The sequence below is a fragment of the Schistocerca cancellata genome, chromosome 2 (genome assembly GCF_023864275.1).
Source record: "Schistocerca cancellata isolate TAMUIC-IGC-003103 chromosome 2, iqSchCanc2.1, whole genome shotgun sequence".
Classification (NCBI taxonomy): domain Eukaryota; kingdom Metazoa; phylum Arthropoda; class Insecta; order Orthoptera; family Acrididae; genus Schistocerca; species Schistocerca cancellata.
The window spans coordinates 433,086,263-433,108,867 of NC_064627.1; the positions used below are offsets into that span (position 1 = coordinate 433,086,263).

General features: G+C 41.1%; 1 protein-coding gene across 2 annotated transcripts in view; it reads right to left on the reverse strand.

Moving 5' to 3' along the window:
• LOC126161908 (glucose dehydrogenase [FAD, quinone]-like) overlaps window positions 1–22,605 on the reverse strand; it is a 181,560-nt gene that overhangs the window by 92,712 nt on the left and 66,243 nt on the right. For both annotated transcript variants that reach the window (XM_049918069.1, XM_049918070.1), the window contains exon 3: window positions 11,610–11,796. In XM_049918069.1, coding sequence (XP_049774026.1) covers window positions 11,610–11,796 — 187 coding nt within the window. The remainder of the gene's footprint in view (window positions 1–11,609; window positions 11,797–22,605) is intronic.

Sequence of the window (22,605 nt, forward strand, 5' to 3'; positions counted from 1 at the left end):
CGACAGAACACTCGATTCTCATGAAATGTTGGAAAGTGGTCATCATAGAAGTGCCTCTCTTGAAGAGCGAGACAGAATGCAGAATAATAGGAAACAAGTTGTTGTATTTGCCATGGGTGATGATAATATCCATTGCTATTCCACAGGATTACTGTGTGGCAAGAGTCCAGGCTGGACACAAAGAAGCTGAGAGGAGGTCATGTCACTTGGTCAGTGGTCTTAACTGACAAGGATGGAGTGACATCCATAATAAGATGTTGGACTCAGGTTGTGAGGGGGCAGATGGGACCTCCAGTGTCACTGAGGGCTTGAGGCTTGACCTGGGACTTACGTTTCTTCTTCTGGAAGAGGGCAGGGCTCAGACAGAGGCCAGGCTTCTGCTGGATCCAGAACTGAAAGAGAGTGAGCAAACTTGGGGCGCACATACAGTGTGTCTCATGGCTGAGTTGTGGTAGTAAGCTGCCGGCCTGAGAGATGCCAGGGGGAGGGGTCCCAGGTGGGAGCCCCATCATCACTGCCAGGTGCCGAAGAAGAAGGGCACTTCTTCGGTCGGGGAGGGGGGGGGGGGGTTCCCAGAGTGGAGGGCATGGGAACTGCAGGGGAGGGGGAGGGGGGAGGGGAGAGGGGGATGGGGGATGGGGCTGAGGTAAGGAAGAGTTAGGAGGGGAAAGGATGTAACAGAGGCAAAAGTTGAAGAAAGTGACACTGGATGGAGTCAGTCATATTTTTGGCAAGCCTCAGTATGAGATAGGTGACCCAGGGACTTGTACTCTTGGATTTTCTTTTCTCTCTTGTAAGCTGAGCAATCTGGTAAGCAAGGAGAATGGTGGTCATGACAATTGACACACTAAGGTGGTAGAACACAGGAGCTCTCCTCAAGGAGTGGGTGTTCACAATCACCACACAAGGGATCCACCATACAGTGGGAAGACATATATATGCCCAAAATGCAAGCACCGAAAGTACCTCATGGGTGGTGGAAAGTACAGCTTCTTGTCACATCAGAAGCACATAACCTTGACCTTCTCTGGGAGCAATATCTTCTTCAAAAGTCAGAATAAATACACCGATATTGGTGCAGTTGTCTTTAAGATCCTTCAGCACACATTGAACAAAATGAATGCCGTGTCTCTCTATATTAGCCCAGAGTTCCTCATCAGTTTGCAGGTCCCTAGGAAAAATCACTCCCTGTACCATTTTAGAAACAGGTGACGGGTAATAGACACTCAGACAGTGTCAAGATGATCACAACCATGAAGTGCTGCAGACTGTGTGGCAAAAGAAGCTTTGATCAACAAGGAGCCTGACTGCATTTTACTGAGAGACTCCACTTCACCAAACTTGTCCTTGATATTCTCCACAAAATACAATGGCTTTCCGGCAGTGAATGTGTCCCTATAGGCTGCCAGGTCACACAAAGCAGCATTCAATGACCCTTTACCATTCAAAGAGACAATCATTTGAGGATGGCCAGATTTTTGCAGCTTGATACGTTTCATGCATCAAGCATCCATCCTGATACCACCCACTCCAATCAGGGGCTCTCCCCATGGGTGCCACCCACACACAGCAAGGGCCACCTGGCATGATGACCATTGCCGGGAGCTCTCATGCTCTAGGGAGACAAGTAATCACTTCTTGCCATACGTGGGGAGGGAACAGCTCAGGTATCAGTAGTGTGATCTGTGCTGTCAGGGGTACATAACAGCCCCACCACATGGCCTGGCTACAAATGTTGGTGGCATATCGTGGAGGAGCGGGGCTACAGCGAGGAAGGAAGAGGGGAAGGACAGGAGGGGGGGGGGGGGGGAGAATCCGTGCCACAGACGCTAGGGAGAGAATTCTTCCCCAAATGGCTCACTCTAAAAACAGGAAATTTATAAGTGAAGGTCAAACGCCAAGAAGAGACCTAAACACCATAAAGAATGGAAGAGAACAGACAGGAGGAACAAAACTGGAAGCAATACAGGGAACCCGGTGGATTGCCAGGTCAACATAAATCAGAACACTGAGATAGGGGAAGGAAGGGACACCAGGGAAAGAGCGAGGATAGACGGGGAGGGGCACAGTGAAAGAAGTGCAGCCAGGGAAGGAAGAATGGACTGCAATAGCTCAGCACCACATGTGTGCCACGCACGAACTCGTGAAAGAACTATGAGCTCCCTGGAGACCTGCTAAAGATTCTTTTTCTTCAAAACTGTACTTTATCCTAGCAACCAGATCTAGTGCTGGTACTGTTGTAGATTTACCTTTCTGGAAATCATGCTGTGTGTCCGAGTAGAGTTCATTAATTTCAAAGTAATTTGAGATTTGGTCTTTCACTACAGCCTCAATGACTTTAGCAAAGACTGGAATTATTAATATTGGTCTGAAGCTTGCTACTATGTCTGGGTTACACTTTAGATTTTACAGTCTTTATTATCTCTCTCTTGTTTCCCTTCAGTTAATTTATTACAGCAGCTTTGGGATCTATATTCACACCAGGGATTGCACTTATAGTTTTTCTCACAGTGTCAATAAAATAATTGTTGAAGTCATCTGGGCTACACAGGCTTAATGGAGAGATGCGTTGATTGGGTTCCAGGCTTCATTAAATGGGATTGTGAACACCTTCAATGAATCTATCAATGCTTTTCTTTTTGGCTCCTCCTATATCCTTTCTATAGAACCTTTTTCCCTGTAAATGTCTGCTGCAAAACTTTTCCTTTGCACTGGGAGCAGTTACTGTTTTGTAATGATCAGTATAATGCATTTTAATTTTTCACTTCACTCGTATATCATCCTTTTTCTTTCACCATATTTTGTCTGGGTTGTAAAATGTTTGTAGGACATTTTCCCATCTTATGTGGATGCATATAGTAAAATTTGGTTTTGATGGTCTCGAAAAACTCTTCAAATGCATCAACCACTGCTGTTTCCTGTAATCAAGGTTACCACTCTACTACAGATGGTGCTGTCTGAAAAGTACTTAATGTGTCCTTATTGATGACCCTTTTTGTGAACACACAATTAAAATGCCAGGAAGCAATTGGTTGATTATTAGCTCTTTTTGTATAAATTTCCATGATCTATGCTCTGTGGTCATAGATCACTGGGTCAAATACAGTCGTTGGACAATAACAAAAATTTAAATTTGTGATCACAGTGTCAAGACAGGCATCATTTCTGATTGAGAAATGGTTTGCTACCAACAGTCTGTAACTGGCTACTATGTTCATAAATCTGTCTCCTTAGTACTCTCTGTACCAAAGTGAACATTGAAATACCCAAACAATGCAATTTTTGATTTCAAGCATATTAAGTAGCATAGGCAAAATTCCATTTGGATGAGAAAATTTTTGAACTTGGTATTTGGAGAATGGTATACTGAGACAACAATTATATTAAGATCTAATAACTCCTAAGCATCCAATTCTAAATAACAGTGATGCATTCAGTGCCAACACTGGACAGAAGAATGGCACATGTTGCCTTTCAGCTGAGTCTCAGTTCGGCGTACACATCATGAAAGACAGATCCAAAAGTGAAGGAGTCAAGAAGAACAAAGGTGCCAGATTGCATTTGTCATCCTCACACAGGTCCAGCAATGGCACAGTGTTATGGGGTGCCATTTGGTACACAAAACAAGCACCTCTGGTTTGCATAATTGGTCATTTGGACAGCAGCTGTTACATTTCTGACATGTCAAACTGCAAGGCTGTGCCATATCTTTGAAGAGTACATGACGTTATTGTCAACAACATAATGTAAAACTGCATGCTGCCAGTGTAGTCCTACCATACCTTGATACAGAGGGGGTTTGATGTAGCCCTGGTCAGCACATTCACTAGATGTCTCACTCATTGAAAGCTTCCGGTCACCACATCACCACTAGACAGTCACCATGATTTATGAATTCTGGCATAGAGTAAAAGTAGTATGGTATGTCATCCAAGCTCAGTTTGCTCTGTGCCTAGCTGGATTAGATCTAGTGATACTATCAGATGTGGCAGCTCTTTGTACTAAATTTCACATCCTATGTACTCCAAAATTACCTTCTTTCTACTGTAATTTAATTGGATAGATAAAAAATAGAGATTTCCATCCGATGCAGTCTGCAACAATCAGTCTTTCCTTCTCATCCTGTCCGGTAAGTCTCCCCTGACCCGCAATTCTGGGTGACTCTCCCAAAATCTACCCATTTTTCTAGACCTCTCCAGTCCTTTTCCTTCCCCTTCAACCCTTCTGCCTAAAGGATGAGCCACTGGCTCCAAAAGCTTTTTATAATCTTCTTTTATGTGTGTGTTCTGCCACCACTTGATGAGTAGATCCTTTATCTATCCAGTTAAATTATTTTGTCAAAAATTGACTGTCTTCTTTCTACTGTATTATACATGCACCAAAAAAAATTTTGTTATTTGCTATTCTTTCTAGTATCAACTTTAATAGTCACCATTGTAGGAGAGATAGTTTAGAGAACTAATTTATTTTGCACATGTCAGTGGTAACTAATGTGGCTGCTGAGGTAGGCAATGGTATTTTTAAATATTGGTGAAGCCAATAACTGCAGAGTGGGTGAGCAGCAATATGTGTGTAGTTGTTTATAGTACACGGAAATGGACCCAACCGGGAGATGTTGGATGTCCAGCTGAGGGCATAGATAATTAGTCAAGTCTCGAGAGCAAACCAAAACTGAGATTCTAGACATAGCAATATCTGGAACCAAGGAACACTGGGTACAAGGAACAATATGAGAAAGTATTCGAAACACAACTTAAGTCTTGGCCCTTGTGCTGCTAGCTTTATAGTATGGCTGTGGGCACCAACAGGTCGGCACATGGGGTGTGACCTGCACCTAGTGCTGAGATGGTGAAAGCAGCATTCGCAAATATTAGGAGTGCTGCCTAGCAGTTGTCATCTAGATCCATGCATTCTGTTAGGCTTTTGAACTCATCAGGTGGAGATACCATATCCCCCTGACATGGGACCTAAAGCATGGAGTTCCCATGACCATGTTTCAGAAGGTGAAGTGGTGAGACAGTTAGTGTCCTGACAGAGGAGCCTGCTGGATGGGAGAAGGAACATGGGCTGTCCGAAATGCACAGGGGAACATCAGTGTGGGAGACAACTGTTGAGGGGATGGATGCTGTGGTGAGTTTGTATCCTCCAAACCCACATCCACGGGAACTGCTGACGGTGCTGTGGAGCACAAACGGTACCCATGTGGTTGAGGGGTTATAAGGGTGGGCATTCCAACTCCGAGTGGCCCACTGAGGTGGTGCAAACAGTAAGTGGGGACGAAGTTGACTGGTGAGCCAATGCTCCAAAGCCCAAGGAGTATCAGCTGAAATAGGCACTGCATATGGGTGGCCACCATGGTAGCCACCATCCACGAAGGTTTTGGTCCACAGGAAAATGCCAGACTGCTGAGCCTGGGGGGTATCATCCAATGTGTCACATCCAGGGTTCTGAAGGATGTGGTGCCATGAAGTGGAAGAGAGTACATGCCTGTTGCCCATGGAGGAGCTCCACCAGGCTGCAATCATGCCGAGGTGTGGTCCTGTAGTTGCTCAGGAACATTGTGATCGCCACTGTGATGGATGTATCCACTGCTTTCAATATTTGCTGTTTAAACATATGCACCATCTGCTCCACTTAGCTATTGGAGACTGGGTGACAAGGTGGGGTAAAAAGTTGTGTAATGCCACTGGCATTGCAGAACTGTTCAAAGGTCATCATGGTGAATTGGGACCTGTTGTTGGACACAAGGGTGCAGGGAAACCCTTCAATGGTGGGAATCTGGGTAAGTGTATTGAGTGTGATGGTTTTACTGGTGAACACCATGTTAACCATATAGGGTTAGCTGGAATAAGCATCCATGACAATGAGCCACACAGAGCCCAGAAAGGGATCACCAAAGCCCAGACAAATGCGGTCCCAGGGGCAGTGGAGAGTGAGCCAGGGGCGAAAGACTGAGGAGCAGCAGCCTGATGTTGGGCACATGGAGAACAGCTGCACACCAAGGCCTCCACATCTTTGCTCAGACCTGGCTGGTAGGCATGCCTCCTGACAAGGGCTTTCAAACATGACATATCCTAATCCCACACTGGAGGAGTTCCAAGATATGAGGGTGTAAGGTAGTGAGGATGACAACAGGGTGGTTATCCATCTCTGCATCCAGCAGGAGAACATTGGAGATAACAGACAAATAATGAGAAAGGCAAGCCCAGACCTGGAGTTCTGATCAGCTGATTTGGAAAAATAAGTGGGCCACCCATGTAGCACACAGTGCGTGACATGCCAGAAGATAGGGTCATGGCACATGTCTGCGGCAATGTGAGTAGCAGTGACAGGAAACCCACCCAACGTGCATTGTCGTTCTATATCAATATGAAAACAGCAGATCTCCTGTTGGTCAAATGCTGGTCCGGAGCACTGGCATGATGCATGGTAGGCTTGTACTTAATCGTATAATTGTAAGAACTAAGGAAAAGAGTCCAACACTGGAACCTTCGAGCTGTAAGCTCTGGAAACTGAGAGTTTGTCCCAAATAGCACTACCAACAGTTTGAGGTCAGTGATGATGTAAACTTAGTCCTCAATCTGTGAGAAGTTTCTTTGAACAGGTGTAAGTGTCTTCAATGCACAGGCAATGGATTGTTCAGTACCATCATCATTACATTGTGCCAGTACTGTACTCTATGGTTAGAGGCCAGTGTTAGCAGCCAAAACAAGGGGGCGTGAAGGCAGAAAGGGCATAAGGCAGAGCACCGAGTGTAATATGTGCTTCAACTGGGTGAAAGCATGCTCACAGGCAGCCCACTACCAGAAGAGAACTCCCTTCTTAAGCAACTGGTTGAGTGGGTGCATAAATCGAACTGCACATGGGAGCAATTTAGAATAATAATTCACTATAGCCAAAAAAGCCTGCTGCTCCAGTAGGTTTTGGGGACATGGGAGAGAGTAAACATCTGAAACGTTGCAGTCAGTGGGTTGAATCTCGTCTTTGTTTATCAAGTGTCCAAAGTATTCCACCTCCTCTTGAAAAAACGGGCACTTTTGTAGGTGGCACTTGAGCAGCATGCAACATAGTAAAGAGCATTTATATGTTATGTAGGTTGTCTTGGTGTATAGCATCCATAACTGTTAAGTCGTATACACAATTGGTATCAGCAGGAATGGACACGGTTAACTGTTCCAGGTATCCCTGGGTGATTGGTGGATCCCAAAGGACAGACATTTGTATTTCTACAAGCCAAAGTGGATCCTGATGACCATAATGCATTGTGATTCCTTACCTAGTGGAATCCGTAAATAAGTATTGGCAAGCTCTACCTTAGAAAAATATTTACGGCCAATAAGCTATGTGAGGAGTTCCTCCAGATGTGGTATGGGGAAGGTTTCCATATGTACCTGGGCACTGACTGTTGACCCAAAATCTTCACAGAGCCAAAGGGAGCCATATGGTTTCTTGACCACCACCAGGGGTCTGGCCCAAGCACTAGTTCCGACAAGTACAATTATCCTGGCTTCATGAAGGCGACTGAGTTCAAGCTTAATTGCCATCCATAGGGACAGCAGAAGCAGGTGTGCCCAACAGAAATGGGTCACTGCATACGGGCAGAGAGAAATATGCGTTTCGAAATTTGTGGCACACCTCAAGTCCGGTTTGAACAGAGATGCGAGAATGACAGAAAGGTCATCAAGTTCCTAGAAGGAAACTGTGGCCAAGACAACCTGAACTTTGTCCGTGATGGAGAACCCAAACAGAGAGAAAGCATCCAGGCTGTAAGGGTTACAGCCAAGTGGCTATTGGCAACAAATTCCTTATCAACCATGTAACCTCCTTGCACACTGCTGTCATTGTAAACTGACCTCTGAGGGGTAATGGTCAGTCATCATATGCAACCAACATGCGGGAGGGCGGGGCCAACACTGGGTAATCCAGACGAGCGTGTATTGGGAGGTTCAACAGGCAAACTGTCGCTCTCGTGTCTACTTGGAAACGAATGCTCTGATGTGCAATTGTGAGATTAATAAATAGTTTGATGGTGAGAGGAACGCCCAGGGTAACAATGGACTGAAATTTATGCACTGATCCTTGACACAAGTTTTTACTGGGGCTTGACTGTCCCAATGGTTGATGGCAGACAGTAAGGAGATGACGATCCTTTCCACAAAGGATGCAGTGTAACTAGCAATCTGGATAGTCTGCATACTTGTGTGATGTGAAAGAGTCAGGACAAGACGGAAGACCCCACTGCTTACACTGACACCATGTGACTGGCTGCTCAGAGGCCACTGGCATATCCAAAGTGACTGCCATCAGAAAAAGGACTTACGTGAATTTCAATCCCTTGGTGGTGGCTGAACCACTGTCATCTGGGTATGAACCATAAGGCTTTCATTTTCATGATCTTGAAAGAATGCACAATTTTCAAAATATCGTCCAAGGAAGTAATGACCAGCTTGAAGTATGCAATATGTACTTCCAGGTTAGGTGTCAATTGGACCATCATGTCACAAATCAAAAATATGTATATGAGGTTTCCAAGAATGGTTTGCGCAGGTGAAATCACAATGTTGACTCAGTCCCTGAAAATCCATCACCTGCAAATGGTATGACTGATCCAGTTGCTTGTGGCATTGGCATGATCAACCCCATGGAAACATTGCAAATAATATCAACCACATGGAAACATTGCAAATAATAATTTTACAGCAACAAACACATCTCGTCAAATGTGAGTGCAACCTGTTTGCAGCTTGCAAGTTATAAAAGTACCAAATTTGATGTACACTGAAAGATGTTTCACTGGGGTAAAGCACTTTATTCTTCATTCTTAATTCTAAATATCATAGTCATGATGTTAAAGGACGGTTCAAAAATTGCTATGTTTGCTGATGACATGAGCTAGGTTTCAAACTTAGTGTTACCAGAGTCAATCCTGATGATAGATGAATAGACCTACTTCTGGTTGACAGCATATAAATAAGTCTTAAGCTTGCAAAGACTATTTCAGAGAAGTGAAAATGACTTAGTTTTAATAACTTTGTGACTAAGGTTTCTGCACGTCAACTGTTAGGAGCCATTGCCAGCAAATCACAGCTCTTTCTTGAGTGCCACTTGCCTGTTTTGCAGAGCCTGATCAAGCATGGCTGATTGCACATTGACAACATTTCCCCCTGGTATTGCCATATGTTAAATGCAAAGTTATTTGATTCAAACTATAGGACCAGAAGCAGGTATTAATGGTCATACAGTAAATGACAAACTGTGTGTAAAATATCTTGCAATTCAGATCAATAAGAAGTTAAACCAGAGTTAACACATAGATAAATTAATCAAGAAGCTCAGTGCAGCATGTTTAGCTTGAAGAAGTGCCTCTCGATGAAAAGGCAATTGTGTTGGGTTATTTTACATATTTAAACTTCCTGTTGTCTTACAGAATTATTTTCTGTGGCAGTGCAACTGACACAAATGGAGTATTTATTCAGGATAATACATCAATAAGAATATTGTGTAAAGGAAAGAAGTGTTCATCTTTGACAAGCCTTATCAAGGTTCTTAAAATTCTACATTGACTCCCCGCACATTTATTTCTGAATGGTTTTTATTGCTGACAATAAAAATCAATTTCAGTGGAAATGTAATCTACAATATCATAACAAGAGACAAAAATAATTTTTGTCTTAACTTTGCCTCTCTGCTATGGACTGGATGGAGTTACATACTTTGGTGCAACAGCATTCAACTTGTGGTGCTGTATCATTCAGAGATCACAGTGCCACACTAAAGTCAGCAACACATATCTATACCACAGATGTTAGGGACGTCTCACTGCAATCCATAACAACACATGGGAGGTGCTCCTGAAGACCCTATCTCCCTCTCAGCATAGCAGCACCCTCACATTGAGGTCAACATAGTGTCGAACATGCAAGAATTCAACCCCAGTTTGACACCTCAGCAACAGCAGACAACATCATTGCATAGGACAGTGACTTTTATATTTTCAGATGAACTTACACTCTTGTAAATGTTGACCATTGTACCTCACGGGAACAGTTTGTTACTTAGTGCATCAAGTGATGCTTTCATAACCAACGACAGTTTTAAATTATCAAGCAATCTTGTTGCAAAGAACTGTGGCAAAGTTAAGTATATCTTTTATTCATATATGTGAAAAAAAGGAACTAATATTTCAATGTTTTAGCTTGATGAGCATTCTCCCAGATCAATCAAAGAACCCACAGTTGTGGCCCGATGAAAGTAATTTTGCCTGGTCACAACACAACTAGCTCTCTTCCAACATAAAGTAAGAAACTGGGTGTTCCTGCCAGTCCAAAGGAAAATAAAGAACACAGCGCAGTAGGCACTCTGTCTGCATATTATCTGAGTATCTAGACTCAAGGACTGAAAATACGTGTTAGCTACATAGCCAATTCATTGTAAGTCTGCATGATGAGTAGTTGCATAATCCAGTCAGATATTGGTAGTGAAGGCGTAACTAACCATTTTATTTGAAAAATACCAACGTAATACAGTAAATACCAAGTTAAAATACACAACACAACATTAGCTAAAATACTGAAAAGAACTGCTGAGTCCTTAGTTCTGTTAATTAGCTACCATTTATCTTCTATTCCTTTTATATCCCTACTAGTACCTCTCTCTCTTTTTTTTGTGTGTGTGTGTGTGTGTGTGTGTGTGTGTGTGTGTGTGTGTGTAAGTCGCTCCCAAGTTATTTACATTGTTCCAGAAATTTCCATACTGAACAAATACTAAGTTATTTATTTCTCGTTCAGCTACAGGCAAAGCGTGATACACTTACAAACATCAACATAAAAATTTAAATTAACATTAACAATGATTTACAATAAAATTTTCAGGGTTTCCAGCCACAAAAGTGCTTGGTCACTTATCACATGTATGTCCATCAGATTTCCTCCCTTAAGTCCGTGTACGTCGCACTCAACTATATGCTGCATGGTTTGACTCTCTCCGCACTCACAATTGGGGTCCTGGGAGAAACCCCACTTTTTCAACAAATATCCGCACCGACCAACACCTGTCCGCAGAAGATAAACAGTAGCTATTAAATATCTGAGGGATCAGCAGTTCATTTCAGAGTAGCAGCAAGAGTATGTTTAGCATTAAGCAGTACAGCAACAGTCAGTTGTAAATACAGTGTACAGTTATGTTCCTGAGTTGCTTCTGTTTTGTTAATGCATACCTCAACTTATTCCACATGCCTTAATGTCCTCCTTCCTGATGAGACCTTTAGAACACAATGAATGGATGAATTCACCAATAAAAAAAATTATTTTTGCTTGGTTTCCTTTAACCACTCAAAAAAATGTTGGTCTATCCTTCACAATAGCAGCAGTACTCCATCAATAGGTTTACATAGTCAATGAGAGCTTTAATTTCTGGTAGTGGGGAGGACAGGATATTTCAGTCACACTGACTAGCTTATTTTCTTCCATGTGAACTTCCTTATATCCCCTCAAATCATTACACTGCTTCTGAACAAATCACTTTTATGATAATTATGATTGCAAATATAATTATTAATTATTTTACACATTAAATATGAGATATGGAAGAAATTTAATTTTCTGACTTACAGTCTTTTATGTTTATCCCACGTTGCTCTTCAGCTCTTCTAAAATATGGCAGCACATCATTGTAATGCCATCCATCATTACCTCTGTCTCCCCAATAATCATAATCCTTCTTATGCCCACGAATATACATGGCATAATTGAGTGCACCAGATCCTCCTACAACTTTTCCCATTGGCCAATTGCTTGACTATTATAAAAAAAGATTTTTTTCAGTTTAGCATTATAATTTTTAGTAATTATATGTGTAATCCAATTAAGAAAACCAAAAACAAAATGGTCATGACATAATTGCGGGCTGTTGAACCTATATTGCAAACTGATAAGAAAACTGTCAAGAATTGCAATTAAAAATCTATAAAACAATTTAGTCCATGATTTGAACTGAAAATATAATCATAATAGGGATAACCAATGGATAATTCTACATCATTTAAAGCCATTCACGGGGTACATAGGAGAAAATAACATCATATTTTCACAATAATTATCTCAATTAAACATATCTAATGTGAACAAGCAGGTATCACATCTAGAATACATGTTGTCTGTCAGAAACTAAAAAAGTAGAGACAATAATAATATGTAGATGCAAATACACTGAAGCACCAAAGAAACTAGTATAGGCACACATATTCAAATACAGAGACATGTAAACGGTCAGAATAAGGCGCTGTGGTCGGCAATGCCTATATAAGACAGCAAGTGTCTGGCACATTTGTGAGACTGGTTACTGCTGCTGCAATGGCAGGTTATCAAGATTTAACTGAGTTTGAACATGGTGTTATAGTCGGTACACAAGCGATGAGACACAGCATTTCCGAGATAGCGATGAAGTGGGGATTTTCCCATACGACTATTTCATCAGTGTACCATGAATATCAGGAATCCAGTAAAACATCAAATCTCTGACACTGCTGCGGCTGGAAAAAGATCCTGCAAGAACGTAACCAACAACAACTGATGAGCATTCTTGAACATGACAGAAGTGCAACTCTTCTGCAAATTGCTGCAGATTTCAATTCTGGGCCATCACCAAGTGTCAGTGTACAAATCATTCAACAAAACATCACCAATATGGGCTTTCAGAGCTGAAGGCCCACTTGTGTACCCTTGATGACTGCACAACACCCCTGATACATCTAGATATGACTCTGACAGGTGACACGTATGTAAGCATCCTGTCTGATCACCTGCATCCATTCATGTCCATCATGCATTCCAACGGACTTGTGCAATCCCAGCAGGACAATGTGACACTCCACATGTCCCATATCGCTACAGAGTGGCTCCAGGAACACTCTTCTGGGTTTAAATACTTCTGCTGGCCACCAATGTCCCCAGACATTAACATTATTGAGCATATCTGGGATCCCTTGCAACATGCTGTTCAGAAGAGACCAACACCCCTTTGAACTCTTACAGATTTATGGACAGCCCTGCAGGATTTGTGATGTCAATTCCCTCCAGCACTACTTCAGACATTAGTTGAGTCCATGCCATGTCATGCTGCAGCACTTCTGCGTGCTCGTGGGGACCCAACAGAGTATTAGGCAGGTATACCAGTTTCTTCGGCTTTCAGTGTACAAATCAAGAGGAGCAGCTACAAAGGAATAAAAGTAAATGATGGAAGTTAATTAAAATGCAAGATAAAAAACGAACTTGAAAAACAAATTAAAAGGAACAATTGATTAATAATTATCCAGTAGCTTGCAAATGCAACAAGAATGACAAAGATCAAGACAGAGAAATAAGAAAGAGAAAGTAAACTGACTGGTCCCATACCAATGGAAAACTGCTACAAGCAAATGAGAGGCAGCAAGAGAATAGAATATTTCATCCATTTGTCATTACTTTACACATTATGTTTGGTAAATTCCATCATGAAGGAGTTATACATTAACTGACATAAATGACCATTGCTGGCTATTTTTCTAAAGTAAACTAACAACAAATTATGAATAGTCCTAATCTACATCTACTGATAATTGTTGTAAATCCAGAATGAGATTTTCACTCTGCAGTGGAGTGTGCGCTGATATGAATTGTAAATGTTTCAGATTACATTACCTACATATATTAGGAGAAAAACAGCCACTCTGAAAAAGGCCATTGCTCCTCCAGCTATACTATTCAGCTGTGATTTTATCTAATACTTTAAACAGAGCATTTATGTAACTTTACACACACCACTATCTGATGTCCATACACCGGCAAAGTCAAGATCTATCTAATAAAGATATTACAGTTAAGTAAAATTTACATTAGAGAGTCTAAATATGTTGATACATTGTGAGAAGAGAGGGCAAGTGTGGCATGCATTCCATCACCAAGAGGGCGAACCTTCAGAAATGTGGAATGAGTCAAGTTATGCATTAACAACATAAAAGCAACTCTTACCACTGTAAGCTGTATACACTATTAACAATAAACTATCACCACAACACTTAAGATCATTTGTGCTTATGTTAGATAACTTAACCTAGTAAATTAGCATGAAACCTACTACTTTTAAAAAGTTGCTGTTTCCTCAGTGTTGTTGTTGTTGTTGTTGTTGTTGAGGTCTTCAGTCCAGAGACTGGTTTGATGCAGCTCTCCATGCTACTCTATCCTGCGCAAGCTTCTTCATCTCCCAGTACCTACTGCAACCTACATCTTTCTGAATCTGTTTATTGTATTCATCTCTTGGTCTCCCTCTTTGATTTTTACCCTCCACCCTGCTGTCCAAACTAAATTGGTGATCCCTTGATGCCTCAGAATATCACATACCAAATGATCCCTTCTTCTAGTCAAGTTGTGCCACAAAATTCTCTTCTCCCCAATTCTATTCAATACCTCCTCATCAGTTATGTGATCTACCCATCTGATCTTCAGCATTCTTCTGTAGCACCACATTTCGAAAACTTCTATTCTCTTCTTGTCTAAACTATTTATCGTCCACGTTTCACTTCCATACATGGCTACACTCCATACAAATACTTTCAGAAACAATTAAATCCATACTCAATGTCAACAAATTTCTCTTCTTCAGAAACGCTTTCCTCACCATTTGCCTGTCTGCATTTTATATCCTATCTACTTCGACCATCATTAGTTATTTTGCTCTCGAAATAGCAAAACGCATTTACTACTTTAAGTGTCTCATTTCCTAATCTAATTCCCTCAGCATCACCCGATTTAATTTGACAATATTCCATTATCCTTGTTTTGCTTTTGTTGATGTTCATCTTATATCCTCCTTTGAAGACACTGTCCGTTCCATTCAGCTGTTCTTCCAGGTTCTTTGCTGTCTCTGACAGAATTATAATGTTATCGGTGAACCTCAAAGTTTTTATTTCTTCTCCATGGATTTTAATTCCTACTCCGAATATTTCTTTTGTTTCCTTTACTGCTTGCTCAATATACAGATTGAATAACATCGGGGATAAGCTACAACCCTGTCTCACTCCTTCCCCAACAACTGCTTCCCTTACATGCCCCTTGACTCTTATAACCGCCATCTGGTTTCTGTACAAATTGTAAATAGCCTTTCGCTCCCTGTATTTTACCCCTGCCACCTTCAGAATTTGAAAGAGATTATTCCAGTAAACATTGTCAAAAGCTTTACATAAGTCTACAAATGCTAGAAACGTAGGTTTGCCTTTCCTTAATCTATTTTCTAAGATAAGTTGTAGGGTCAGTATTGCCTCATGAGCTCTGACATTTCTACGGAATCCAAACTGATCTTCCCCGACGTCAGCTTCTACCAGTTTTTCCATTCATCTGTAAAGAATTCGTGTTCGTATTTTGCAGCCGTGGCTTATTAAACTGACAGTTCAGTAATTTTCACATCTATCAACACTTGCTGTCTTTGAGAATGGAATTATTATATTCTTCCTGAAGTCAGAGGGTATTTTGCCTCTCTCATACATCTTGCTCACCTGATGGTAGAGTTTTGTCAGGGCTGGCTCTCCCAAGGCTATCAGTAATTCTAATGGAATGTTGTCTACTCCCAGGGCCTTGTTTCGACTTAGGTCTTTCAGTGTTCTGTCAAACTCTTCATGCAGTATCATAACTCCCATTTCATCTTCATCTAAATCCTCTTCCATTTCCATAATATTGTCCTCAAGAACCTTGCCCTTGTATAGACCCTCTATATACTCCTTCCACTTTTCTGCTTTCCCTTCTTTGCTTAGAACTGGGTTTCCATCTGAGCTCTTGATATTCATGCAAGTGGTTCTCTTTTCTCCAAAGGTCTCTTTCATTTTCCTGTAGCCTGTATCTATCTTACCCTTAGTGATAAAGCCTCTACATCCTTACATTTGTCCTCTACCCATCCCTGCTTAGCTGATTTGCACTTCCTGCCGATCTCATTTTTGAGACGTTTGTATTCCTTTTTGCCTACTTCATTTACTGCATTTTTATATTTTCTCCTTTCATCAATTAAATTCAATATCTGTTGCGTTACCCAAGGATTTCTATCAGCCATTGTCTTTTTGCCGACTTGATCTTCTGCTGCCTTCACTATTTCATCTCTCAAAGCTACCTATTCTTCTTCTACTGTATTTCTTTCCCCCATTCTTGTCAATCATTCCCTAATGCTCTCCCTGCAACTCTCTACAACTTCTGATTCTGTCAGTTTATCCAAGTCTCATCTCATAAATTCCTACCTTTTTGCAGTTTCTTCAGTTTAGATCTGCAGTTCATAACCAATAGATTGTGGTCAGAGTCCACATCAGCTCCTGGAAATGTCATACAGTTTAAAACCTGCTTCCTAAATCTCTGTCTTACTATTATATATTCTATCTGAAACCTTCCAGCTTCTCCAGGCTGCTTCCATGTATACAACCTTCTTTCAAGATTCTTGAACCAAGTGTTAGCAATGATTAAGTTATGCTCTGTGCAGAATTCTACCAGGCGGTTTCGTCTTTCATTCCTTACCCCCATTCCATTTTCACCTACTATGTTTCCTTCTCTTCCTTTTCCTACTATTGAATTCCCATCACCCATGACTATTAAATTTTCATCTCCCTTCACTATCTGAATAATTTCTTTTATCCAACCATACATTTCATCAATCTCTTCATCATCTGCAGAGCTAGTTGGCATATAAACTTGTACTACTGTGGTAGGTGTGGGCTTCGTATCTATCTTGGCCACAATAATGCGTTCACTATGCTGTTTGTAGTAGCTTAACCATGTTATTCACTATGAAAGGATACAGAATTTGACAGAATTACTTATTGGGAAAATTTCAATATGTATTAAAGGTGTGAAATGTTATGTCTCCTAGTCATCTACAAATGAGCAAGTGTGTGTTGAAGCAGTTGTGTTTTCTAGTTTAGTAATAAATGAAAGATATGAAAAAGTTCAAGTACTCCAGGAAGGTCCATTATTTATATGGGAATAATATTTTCATATCTTTTGTATTTGTTTTGTGTTTCATTGTATGCCAGATGGCATTAATCAGCAGAAATCTTGGCATCACAGCATGTGCTGCACACACCTGCCAACACTCGCTCTTAGTTGCTATTATCCAACTTCACCTCTACAACTGGATTACCTGGGCTAATTTTGACTTGTGTTGTATGGTGCTCCAGCTGATGAGCGAGTGGTTTCCCCACCGCAAGGCATAAATGGAATTTGAATTAGTATTATAATTTTGATATGCTTATGTAACAAAGTAGTAGTGCTTGGACTCATATGGTTTTCAGTCAGGAAATACTGCTTCTATCAAGAACCAATGTTTGGTTTCATGGCCTAATAGATATTTTAATCTGTTGCCACGTGAAGTTCATTAGTATCCAGTATATGTTGTTGGCCCTAAAGTGAGGGTCACAATGTTGGTGATGAGGAGGTTCCCAAATTGGTTTGCCAAATGCAACATTTCTTGAGTTTTGGCACTGACAGCTAAACCAGCATCAGAAATCATCAAGCACTTAACCAGTTCTACACAGCAGCAGTCACAGGATCTGCCAGCCATTCAAAAAGGTTCAAGAAGATATCAAAAAATGTCTCATGCTGCAGCTTCAAGCAAGTGATGTTAAAAGTCGAGAATACCAATTGGCATTTTTGCTGACTACAAATCCGTAGGTAGGTTATTATTGGTATTTACTTGGTTCAAAAGTTATTGCCATTTTTAATGTGTCTGTGTTGCCATTGTCTAATATATTTTCTTTATTATCCAACTATTTTTCCAACAAAATACACGTGATAGGGGCGAGAATGCAATTCTTACATCATCACAAGTCAGACCTGTAAGTCGCTATGAATCTCGAATTGCACATTTTGATCGCCTGAATAGATAATGTAAGCTGAATGTAAGGGTAAGGCACGTGTGTGTGTGTGTGTGTGTGTGTGTGTGTGTGTGTGTGTGTGTGTGTCGAAGAGGTGTCATATGCAGAAAGTTTAATGTATGACATAAGATTTGCTTAGCCCCAGATGAGGAGATCCACATACACAATCTTTAAGAAAGTAAGACCCCTCCCTCGCTGAAGAGCTACAGTCTATTTGACTGTGTGGTGACTTTAAGCAAACCAATAATGTAAAAGCACACACTGATTCTTATACCTTGTCTCAACCAGGTGATTTTTTTTTTTTTTTTTTTTTTTTTAAAAAAGAGTCAAACTCTTTTCTATAATCGATTTAGCCAAGGCATATTATCAGTTACTTCTTGCTGACGACTTAAGGAAGGTTTTAGTCTTGATCATACCATTTATTCTCTGTCAATATAACATCTTGCTTTCTGATGTGGTTAGCACTCTTGCCATATTCCAAAGAATTCTTAGACAAACTATTGGAGGAATTCCATGTTGTGTAAACTACCTCGGTGATATTATGCTCACTAGCTGCATGTCAGAAGAACATATGCACAATCTATGTCTGGTTTTTGTGGCCCATGCTCAAAAACGTCGTAAGCGTAAATGTTTCCACTTTCAATCGGTGGTCATCTGTGACAGAAAAGCCCATGGTATACTACACTCATGCTCATAAATTAAGGATAATTGCAGAATGTGAGAATGTGGTGCCACACAACATGGCACTACACACAACTGGCACTAATAGCATAGGCACATAGGGAACACACACGACGCAGATCTGTAATTCCACAGTATTGGTGATAAGTTGAGAAAACCATCCTGAAACACACAAGCTACAAAACACCACTGTTTCCTGTGCATTTACCCCAACATCAATATGGGATATGATCACCATGTACACGTACACAGGCCACACAATGGGTTGCCATACTCTGGATCAGGTGGGGTATAGCCTCCCATTCTTGCACCAGTGCCTGTCGGAGCTCCGAAGTGTCCTAGGGGTTTGAAGACATGCAGCGATACATCGATCGAGAGCATCCCAGACGTGCTGGATGGAGTTTAGGTATAGAGAACAGGCAGGCCACTCCATTTGCTTGATATCTTCTATTTCAAGGTACTCCTCCATGATGGCAGCTTGGTGGGGCCGTGCATTATCATCCATCAGGAGGAAGGTGGGAACCACTGCACCCCTGAAAGGGCAGACATACTGGTGCAAAATGATGTCCCAATACACCTGACCTGTTACAGTTCCTCTGTCAAAGACATGCAGGGGTGTACATGCACCAATCATAATCCTACCCCACACCATCAAACCATGACCTCCATACAGGTCCCTTTCAAGGACATTAAGGGGTGAATAATTGGTTCCTGGTTCACGCCAGATGAATACCCGATGATAATCACTGTTCAGACTATTCCTGAACTGATCCATGAACATAATAACCTGGGACCACTGTTCCACTGACCATGTACTGTGTTCTTGACACCAGGCTTTACAGGCTCTCCTGTAATCAGAGATCAGTGGAATGTACCTTGCAGGTCTCCAGGCGAATAAAGTTCAGTCATCTGTAGACTGTGTGTCTGGGGACAACTGTTCCAGTGGCTGCGGTAAGGTCCCGAGCAAGGCTACCTGCAGTATTCCGTGGCCGTCTGTGGGCACTGATGGTGAGATATCGGACTTCCTGTGGAGCTGTACACTGTCAACATCCCATACTGTAGCACCTGGACATGTTTCCTATCTGCTGGAATCGTTGCCATAATCTTGAGATCACACTTTGTGGCACATGGGGGGCCCATGCTATGGCCTGCTGTCTTTGACCAGCCTCCAGTCGCCTAGTATTCTACCCCTCATAACGTCATTAATATGTGTTCTTTGAGCCATTTTCAAAACACAGTCACCATTAGCATGTCTGAAAACGTCTGCACACTTACTCGCCACACTGTACTCTGACATGCACCAACACACATCTGCTTATTTGGACTGCTGCCAGTGACACAATGCGACGACCACAGGTCAAATGCACCGCATGGTCATACCCTAATGTGATTTAATCCCACAAGCCGCCCACCAGAGTGTTGTTTCCCCATGTATCTGCATTATCCTTAATTTATGATCGTGAGTGTAGGTATGTCATGTGAACTTCCATAGCAGGTAAATATAAGGCCCCCCCAGTAGCTGATTTGGTCTCAGATGCTATTATCTGACTTTGCCTCTACAAGTGAACAATGACAACTGCTCCTGTTTACCTGGTCTGATTTATACTTTTGCTGTATAGTGCTTTCGCTGATGAGCATATTTGTTTCCATTACCATAATACTTAAGTGGAACCTTGCTTAATATAATAATTTCCTTCTGCATGCATAATGAAGTAGTAATGTTTGAACTTACTTGTATATCACTGTCAGACAAGACTAGATTTTAAATTAATTTATATCAAGAACTATTATTGTTCAGTTTCATGGACTAATACTTGTAGATAGTGGAATCTGTTGTTACAGAAAATTTATTTGTGTTCAATAAATGTTGTTTGCCCTAAGGTGAGGGTTGCAATGGGTAGTTTAATATTGACATGTATAAAATCATAAGCTTCAAAGAAATAGCTATCATTCTTCTTTGCATTGGTAGGAATTCACAATATTTTAGTTATATTAGACGAGAGATTGAGTATCCAACAGCAGTCTAAACCCTACACAAAGAGGCCAAGTTTGCCCAAAACCCAGCTTTTATGATTGGCAAAAGAAAACATTACGGAGTACCTGTATTTGGAACAGAGTTTTGAAATTCTAAGATCAATAAAGAGAAAAGAAAGATTAGTGTTTAATTTCCTGTTGATGAGGAGGTCATTAGAGACTAAATACAAACTCCATTTCAGAAGGAAATTCATTGTGCCCTTCTCAAAGGTACCATTCACAGAAAACCTAAATTTAAATGGCAACAAGATGGTTGTTGTCCTAAAGCTGAGTACAGTGTAGTTAGCACTGTGCCACTATGTTTGTGGTGGTACTTAAAAAGGCCTCTGCAAAGTGTGCAATTCTTTATTATATATAATATTCTTACTGTTCAATTTTGCTGAATGATTGCTAACTTTAGATGTATTGTCCCAGAAGACAATTGCATAAAACAAAAGTAAGTGAAAACATGCAGAATAAGTCAACACACTTGGGTTTAAATTTACAATGTGCCAAACTCAGTTCCTTGATTAAATTTTATAGGAGTGAACTTGTAACCCAGTGTGACCCAGAAAAATTTTACACGCAGTGTTTCATTCAATGTGTGAGAGTTAATGTCTACTTCTGATATTAGCAGGTCACTTTTACTTGCATGAAGTTGCATAATATTAGTTATGAGATTAATATGAATTAAACTGTCAGCTGTTGATCTGTGTCTGTTAACACTGATTTCCAGCCAAGACCAGTACAACTGCTTTATTAGCATATGGTACAGTTTTTGAATCATTCTTTGAAGTAATTGAAGATTATTTATTAAGACATGAAAAGGAATGGACCCAGTACTGAACCTTGTGTAACCACTCTATGAATTCCACAATATTTTAGATCCACACAATCAAAGATTTTGGCAACCTGCCAACTGAATCTTTTCCTGTTTAGCTCGGTCAGGACTTCCTTTTTGAGACACCCATATGGCTTCCTCCACTGAGAATTCTTTATGAAAGTCAAACTGAGTGGCAGTTAGTTAACAATTTCTGCTCAGGAAAATGAGCTCATATTTCATGACAGATTTTTTTCTCAAAAACTTGAAAAGACTGGAAGAAACAACATAACTCTTTATTTATACGAGGGTTGGAACTTAAATAGTGGCAACTATTTATTCACAACCAAGACAAAAGAGTTTCATGTTTGCACCTGTTACTGTCCTTCAAGGTAGTCACCAAGATTGTGTAGATCCCATTGCCAGCAACGTGGAAGGTGCAGTATACCATTAGCAGAGCGTGTTCTGTTGATGATGCAAATGGAGCGGTCTACTGCCTGTCGAATCTCTGGAACAGTTCTGAATCAAATGCCATGAAGTGGTTCCTTCATCTTCAGAACCAAATCAAAGTCACAAGGACTTACGTCCGGGGAGTATGTTGGATGGTACAGTACTTCCCAGTCCCATCGACCAAACAGAGCAGCCACAGCTTGCACTGTATGCGCCTGTGCATTGTCACACAAAATGATGGGTGGGTTGTTCAGAAAGTGTTGCAGCTTCTTTTGCAAAGCTGGTTGCAGATGATGTTTCAAAAACGAACAGTAATACTGTGCACTGATGGTCTGCCATGGAGGAATGTAATGCATTAGGACAACACCATCACAGTCATACACAAGAATCACCATAACTTTAGACCGCTCCATTCACACCATCAACGGAACAGGCTCTGCTAACAGTATACTACGCCTTCCACATCACTGGCAACAGGTTCTACACAACGATGGTGGTTACTCTGAATGACAGTAACAGGTGCAAACATGTTACCCTTTTGTATCGGTATTAATAAAAAGTTGCCTCTATTTAAGTTCCAACCCTCGTACATGGTTTGCTTATCTCCAGTTTTATAAAGAGATGTTTCTACAGTATTTTTAAGTCTTGCAGGAAATATGTCCTAAGGATAATCCCATCTAGTCGGCACAAGACCTTAACAGTTTGCTAGAAACACAAAAACATCAAAGTGTATCTCATGCATCTGTATTTGTTTATCACT